This window comes from Melanostigma gelatinosum (assembly GCF_949748355.1).
Source record: "Melanostigma gelatinosum genome assembly, chromosome: 5".
NCBI classification, from domain to species: domain Eukaryota; kingdom Metazoa; phylum Chordata; class Actinopteri; order Perciformes; family Zoarcidae; genus Melanostigma; species Melanostigma gelatinosum.
The window spans coordinates 9,360,794-9,369,089 of record NC_136638.1 but is presented as its reverse complement, the minus strand read 5'-3'; the positions used below and the strand labels follow the sequence as shown (position 1 = coordinate 9,369,089).

The window sequence follows — 8,296 nt, the reverse complement described above, 5'->3', positions numbered from 1 at the left end:
ACTATTAAACATTTTACATTTCAATGCTTTGGTTTATGTCCAAATACCTGCAACACTAATGATCAGTCTCTTGTGTTTAGTGCTAATAAGCAAACAAGCTAAACTAACTTTGCGCATTAACTTAGCACTTTGAGTCAGCACATGCTGCTTTTAGTTGATATGCACTTTTTCCTTTTAGCAATTCAACATTTCATCATTGTGTTATATGTTTTATTGAGATACGTGTGTCTGACCACGTTAACCATTATACCTGCTTAAGCCTGCTGATGTAGCATTTAACTCAAAGCACCGCTGTGGTTACTGTCGTCTCACTTTAACTTTACCTGACCCGGTCTGATCTGCGTGCTCCTCTATCCAGCATGAAGTCAATCTAAATATGAACTTCAGGACAAAATAAACATGCACTTCCTACTCACAGGCTAGCCCACTTCTGTCAGACATACTGCATCGACTGGATGACTCACAGGGTATATGTGTCCTTCTACATTTGTTTAGGGATTGAAGAGATTTCCCGGTAATCTACCCTGGAACACCTCTGCTGCTTTCTAAGTTTCTCTCTGATTGTCTGTGGCACGTGCTCACCAACGCCAAGGCCATTTGGGCACTCTAGCAAACGACAAAAACAGCCCGCAGTTATATCCCCACCTACACAAATGCTAATTCAATCGGTGCTAAATGAAACGTGAGATGTCTCCTCCATACGTTCAACAAAACGCCCGGTGTGTTTTCTGAGAGGAAAAGATGTAGAGGAGTCCAGTCAGCTGCCATCTGGCCCCGGCTCTGTTTCAGCACCACGGACAGCGCGCAGAGCAGCGCTGCTCTATTATTAATGCGTTTGTTTCTGATTCCCACAGATCCACCTGACAAACAATCCATGAGACCATTACGCTGAGGATGACGTCGACACATCACAGTATTTATTTCGCATTTAATGACAATTGGAATGAGTTTTTAAAAAAGAAGAAAAAAACCCAGTATATCACCTTTTGTTGTTGTTGCAGGAATACAGTTTAGCACTAATGAAGTTCATTGACTCACAGCTACTGCTACCAAACCGATTTTACGACAAGGCTCGGGGCTTTAACGGAGTTGTGAGGAAATTAATGTTCCTGAAAGCCAATGATTTCTGTTCCTGCTGGTGTTTGTTTTCTCGATCACCGACCAAAAGTCGTTTACCCACCTTTTCATTTAACACCCACTCCCGCTATATAAAGTCACCACGGGGCACCTGGGACGCACTGGGGGAGTGTTGAGGTGATTTGAGGGCCTGTGGGTCATCGGTCATTGGTCCACGGGACCCTGAAGCATCTCCGGCTCAAGCAGCCGCCTCATTCTCTGCCACAAAAACGCCACACACCATTCATTCCGACGACTTGGCGGACTGCGGATGAGACTCTCTCTCTCTTCGGGAGGAGGAGGAGGAGGAGGAGGAGGGGGGAAAAAAGGAAAAACTTTTGGTCAGGGGAGTGCCTTGAGAATATGATGAGAATTATCTGGGGTAAAGTGATCAGTGCCCGCGTATGGATTACCGATAAGTGCAAAAAGGAGCGGCGGTCGTGGCATTAGTTATTTATATATTCCCGTAAAGCGGCGGGGATGAGAGAGAGACGCCACAGCGGCGAGGATCGCCCGCTCTGAACCGGAGGAGTCACCGGCAGATGAGAGTGCTTCCAGAGGAGACGAAGGAGGATGAAGCAGGGGGGAGAAGGATCGAGAGCGGCAGAGGTGGAATATAATGAAGTTGAGTGGGAAAGGACTGTGCGCAGTCTTCTCCAGCACCCTCCTCTTCGTGTGCGCCCTGAGCGAAGTTGTCGTTGGATTAAGATGCGTCTCGTTGGGATCTACGGTGAGAGCGCATTTCCACCTCGGCGCCGCGGCCGGGGCTTTCTACTCCGGGCTACTTCTGGGAATCGGGCAGGCGCTGCTGGGCTCCGCGCTGCTCTTTTGCGTGGAGAAGCCCGGCTGCAGGAATTTCTTTCTCCTCGGTGTTGTGGTGTTCTTGTTGGGAGTCCTCACCGCCTTCTCCGGCGCGGTGGTGGACGGGGACACGGCTTCCCTGGTGGAGAGGAAGTACACCCATTACTGCTTCCACCCGGTGGTTGCGAACCCTGCCTGCGAGCATCTGAGGGAGTACCAGCGGAGTCTGGTCGTCTCCACTGTTCTCAGCACCTTGGAGTGCCTCCTCGGGCTCATCAACCTGGTGGTCATCAAAAGGTACAAAACAGCGCAGTTTTCTAGGAACCGAGAGTCCCAGAGGCAGCGCGCCGGTGCGATCATCTTCAGCGAGGAGCGGGACTGCTCGGGGGATTTCCAGCCGGTGTCTTACATCAACCTGGGTGTTTTTAATGTGTTTGACGAGACAGGTGCAGAAGTGCAGTGCGGGGGACACCCGTCCATCGAGCTGCCGGGATACTCGCCCACGGACCCGGAGCTCAATCATTGCTTCCCTTTCTCCTACCCGCTCCCCAGCGAGCTGCCCCCCGCATACGAAGACATTTTCCCCGCAGAGGCATGCAACACATAGCCGCTCTGAAGCAGCCTCTCCGCTGTGACAATCAATGACTCTGTGCTTAAACAATGCCCCTCTCCTCCTCCTCCTCCTCTTCTTCCAACAACAGCAGTAAGTTACACAGTAGGGCAGCAGCAGTGGATTTTAATTCACCTGATTTTCTTCTCATTCTGATATTTCCTTACATCTGCCTGGCAGTGTGTCGGCTCCATCACCAGTCACACTGGCGAGATGAACAGATAAGTGATCTGGCCCAGACAGTGCAGGCAAATCAAGGCCCATAAACGCAACAGCTTGCTAGTATAACAAGAGCAGAGTTTATGTTTTGAATGTTTGCTGTTGACATTTCTACTTGTGAATAAAAAGTGTATTTAACCTCATCTGACGTCATGAAGCTGCTGCAATAGCTTTTGGAAATCCTGTCGATGAAACTTGATTTTCAAGGTTTCAACCGACTTCCTCTGATTGTTATTGTGGAGTTAATTAATTGAACCTTTCTATTTGATCATCATCAGGAGCCATGTTGTCTACAATATAAGCAATTGAGCAATTAAGAGAGAAAAAAGACCCAAACTTTAAAACCCACTTTAAAGGAGCACTGCAGCGGCTTATTATTTTGTTTTCATAACGTTGGGGAACTCAAAACATTCATTAAAAAAGAGCATTCAAAACTGAATCAGCAGATTGCCAAAACACTTTTAGGCCCACGTGTGGGTAAAGCATACATTTCCCATAATGCAACAGGTTAACAGGTTTCACAAAGCTATCCTTGTCTGGCAGGGAGACACACCCTCAGTTTGTAACACAGGCTTTCTGTTACAACTTTAAAGTCTCCCCAAAACTGAGATAACCCTAATGACATCCCTATGACATCATCGTTTTTAAAATACTTTGCAGCGCTCCTTCCAGAGCCGTCAGAGGACATTATACAGGCCTAACTGTTTTCCCAGGATGAGTAGGCAATTAGCACTTCTCATGACAAGTAAAGACAACTTTAAGGAGTCTAACAGTGTTACTTACAGGTCCAGGATTGTGGTAATTATTCAACAGACCAAAGAGGCACATAGAGAGGAATAAAGTAGGAGCAGATCGGACATTCCCATTGAAATCAATGACTGGATGGTCAGAGTGGCGGCTATCTGTATGTGTGTCTTTGCCATTGCGACCGTATAAACTAAGCCGACTTACAGCAACAGGAGGAAGGGGCACACTCACCGGGGTGAGGTTCAGAAGTAACCACTAATCTCAGCAGTGGAGTAGGAGCTTTACGAAGCATAGAGAGCAAGAGTAACAACTTAGTGCTTCATCCACACACTCTTGCCATAGCATAGGAAAGCACATTGCTATCGCCAGATAAGTCACAACTTTGTTCAGTTTATTTTCTGTAGCCGGTGTAGCATTAAAGCATGCTAACTAGCGGACAGCTGGTTTAATGCTACACCGGCGACAGAAAATGAGGCAAACAGCGGGCTGGTGGTCAGAGGCCCGCCTCACTCCTCACCGCTCGAGGAAGGACAAGCTACCTAACTAGCCCGTCATCTGTCTCTGGAGCTGCAGCTGCTCTCTTCCCCCGGTGAGAAACAATTACTCTTTAAGGCCCCACTGACGTGTGTTCTCACCATGACAACTAACAACAATCTCCATTGTCTTTTGTGCTCATCAAATGACCATGAACACAGTTAAATGTCTATTCTAATGCTATGCTGTTTCTCTGAGCTATAACTGGTAAGATTGATAAGACTGCCATCAATGACAATGAGTATGTGGGAGGAACCAGAGGGACAGGGTGAGCCTGAATGCACCACAGCTCATTTGTTTTAAAGTAGCAGAAGAGTGATTGTAGAAGAAACCTTATTTGGGTTGTTTTTTTAATGCACCCTCAGATAGCAGGGTGTCCGGTTATGATGACACAGACTGAAGGTGGGCCTGCATCGTTTCCAATTTAAAAATTGTAAACTGCGCAACACTGCCTCCCATATTGTTCCATTTGATGCGACTTTAAATCATTTATTAATTCCACCGCACACAAATAACCACATGAGCTCACGGCAAGGATCCTTCAAAAACATCCTCAACCTCATTGTTTCTAATGTCACTTGAAAGCTCGAACAGTGACAGAAGAAAAGGGAGATGTGTCCGTCAGGATTATGTGCCCGCCTTCAGACAACACCGCTCAGTGGTAAATCAAACTGAAATGGTCCATTTTCAGTCAAATTAAAGCTCTCAAACGAGGATCCATGGCCAAATGTCTGTTCACGGGCACTCAGAGAGACACTTAAAGACGTACGGTGCTGCCTCAGAGTAATACTCCTCCTCTTGTCCTTTTCATACCGCGAGATGATGCTTTCCTCTCTCTCATGCTACTTAAGTTGGGCTTTGAGTGCCAGAGATGAATACAGGACAGAGAAAAAACAATAACTTGCTCTTCTCTTTTATCTAAAATGTCATGTGAGTACAAAATAGAGCTATAACCTACGATTAAGCCAGATTGTCGGTACAAGAGAACAAAAGAGGTCTTCAGGGAGCTGGTGTCCTAAAAGTCTCAAGGAGGGGGTGTCCAAAGAAAGATGCAAACAAGAACAGGAAACAAGAGTTTAAGTTCAGACCCTTGCAAACTAATGAGGTGTGTGCCTCTGCCAGCCGCCGCGCTTCAACCTGCAGCACAGCAGGTCAGCAGTATCACACCGAGCTTAATGAGTGAGCTGCGCCGGATATGTTCCTTTTTAATCTTCTTGAAAAACTACATTTGTCAGTGGGGGAGACACACATTCGCCTTAACCTTTAGAGAAAGCATCTGAGAATGTTTTCTGCCTTCGTTCTTAACACCTTGAAATAAAGTAAAATGTCAGGCTGTCTAAAGATCACCTTCCAGGGAGCCGGTGCAATGAAGCAGTTCTGCTTCTTACATATTCATTTTAACCACGCATGGTGCTTGTTGCTCACCAATATTGGGCTGACATTTAATAACTAAAGTCAAAAAAGGATTGCGAACAGCTAAGGTGTAATGTGGCATCAATAAACCTATAATTGACATAGTGGTACAAACTATATGAAAGGTATGTCTGAATGGTACTGTGATCCCCTATAATGAGTCACTGGAACTTTAGTGCTGGCTTTGTTTGCACTGGGAGTTATTGGACTGTCTGACATTTTCCATTTCCCAGTTGGTTGTCTGGTTATTCTACGCATAGCCAGAGATTTCATATACTTCTTTTCGGATGCACAAGGTCTGTTTACATATGGAATAATTGGAAAGATGTCCGGAACATGTAGAAGACAAACGGTGCACAAACATCATCACAAGATGTGGATAAATTGCTGATTATGTCTTCAAGAGATTCATGCAGATGCCCTGACTAACATTCTGTGACATTTGCTGCTAACATCTGTAGCATTGACAACACGGGGAGGTTCTTTGGAAGCGTTTACTCCACAGAAATGGAACGCTTTAGTGAAGACGAGCATTGTTCACGCTCCTATTACAGCGCTGTAACATTTCATTTCACAGCACTATGTTGTTTAATTATGCCAATTATGGCACTTTTAACATCAGACAGACAGGCATTTCGATTATTTTTGAGAACTAGTTGAAGGTTGTTTGCGAGATCATAAATCATATATTGTAGAAAAATCCTTAGTAGTTCAACAAACAATAACGATCTGTATTCAATAATCAGATGTGATTTCGTTGGTACAGAGTGTGCTACATCTCATTTCAGGAGAACGATTGCTTAACTTGTAAGTCACACTGGAGAAGTGCATTTACTGAAGTACTTAACTTGAGAATGTCCATTTCATGCCACTTCATACTTATATTCTACTACAATTCAGAAGGCAACGTTTTTTATTTCACTACATATATTTTAGTTATTTGACAAATTTAGATTTACATCTTTCAAAGCATGATGAGCTCATACAATATGATGCAATGTGTCTAGATTAAACTACTCAATTTTATATAAAACACTTACAATTAGCTTCACCTTGACAAACTATTTCAGTAAAATTACATTTCTGTACGAACGATCCAGTAACAATAATCCAACGATATGATGTACAACAGAGCAGCACTCACACGGTCATTTTCCTGGTGCTTTTTAAATTGATGCTTTAAATTAGTTTTTACGAATAATACTTATGTATTTCTTTTGTAACAGAGTATTGTACATTGTGGCGTTGCTATTTTACTTGAAGTAAAGGTCCAGTGGTAATGTTAATAGGTCTGTAGCTACACTCGCCTGTAACTCAGCTATTGTAACATTCGACTCAACTTAGGGCTCTACACTTTTTGTTGGGCACTACTGCTACAAAACAACAACAAAAATAATCTGTTTTCATGAATAATCACAATGAGTAGCTAGCAATGTTCCTGTTAGCCAACTAGCTTAGTTAGCTAACTTGCTGCGTATTTAGCAGGGAGCTAGCTAGCTAGCTATCCATGTCCCCATGTTTCTATGTCAGTCAGCTCAATAACCTCTTAATGAGACACATTAAGGAAACCTCTCTAATGGTTTTACGTTCTCAGTAATGCTTTTATTTAGACATTGAAATCTCCACAATGGCTGAACTGATGTTTACCATTCAAACTGCATTTGAAGAGTCAATCTGCCTTCATTCTTAAACAATGTCAACTGTGAAAATAGACTTTATTAATCTCTTACAATGAGGACCCTGGGAACAGGGATGACGTGGGACACCACGAGCTAAGGTTGCAATAAAGTACAAATTCTATTAAAAACTGAGTTTTATAAATGTCCATACACTTTGTAACCAAAATTGTTAAAAAAAAAAACAATTCCTTCCCTACTTCCCTAGAAAACTGATAATCCCACTAGCAGATTGAGAAAAAAACAAAAACAGAAAACGAATCACCTACTTTTTTTATTCATTATTTTAAATTGTGGCACTTTAAACTGTTCTTCATATCATGGATATTTCTGAACAAAATATCATTTCTGTGCTTTTTTTAAGTGCTCAAAATGTCCCATTGCTCACTCAGTAATGAGGCACAAATCTAATTGTTTTCACCTCGCACCAAAACCCAAAGAATATATCTAACTGAAGAACTCTCGTGTCCAGGTTCCACTGTGTCGCTGTGTTTAAATATCAGCTCCGTCAGACTCATTATGAAATGACAAAGTGCATTCAGTCTTACAAGAAAAAAGCGAGAGATTAACTGTCTAAACGTCACCGCCGTGGGAGCAGTTTACAGCCTGCTGTCTGTCATGGTTCCACACAATAAATCTCATTTATCCGGGGGAGTTGACTGAGACCGATTCGAGTTCACACAGCAGCACAGACAGTCTTCTTCTGATGGCCATCGGGATGCTACGTAAGGGGAGGAGATATCGGGGTTGAGTGCATTGCTTCGTGGCACCTTTTCACGGGGGTCAACCTGGCGACCTTACGGGTCACATGCCGGATTCTACTCTTCTCAAAACCGATGTACGCCTATGTGAATACCTCCACTGGTGTATCAACTGTGCCTTTGACCACAGCTCACGACATGCTTTATATAATTAATATATATATAATTAATATATATATATATATATATATATATATATATATATATATATATATATATATATATATATATATATATAAGCAAATACATGTGATGTTGTTGTGTAGGGCAGTCTATTATCGTAAGAGCTGTGTGTCTGCGGTTCTTTTTCCCGGTGGCTGGTCCTTTGTTGGGGTTAGCAGTGCTGCATTAGTGTAATGACAACCTCCAGCTCTGGTCACACAAAGTAAAAATAAAAAACGCTGACTTGCATCTTTAAG

At 43.4% G+C, this 8,296-nt stretch overlaps 1 protein-coding gene across 1 annotated transcript; it reads left to right on the top strand.

The window, feature by feature from the left end:
- Window positions 1-1,735: 1,735 nt before the first annotated feature.
- tmem271 (transmembrane protein 271) lies at window positions 1,736-2,524 on the top strand (the record flags this gene model as incomplete). Its single annotated transcript, XM_079268694.1, has 1 exon — window positions 1,736-2,524. One exon carries the CDS (start codon window positions 1,736-1,738, stop codon window positions 2,522-2,524), a length of 789 nt encoding a protein of 262 aa, XP_079124820.1.
- Between the last annotated feature and the right edge of the window lie 5,772 nt (window positions 2,525-8,296).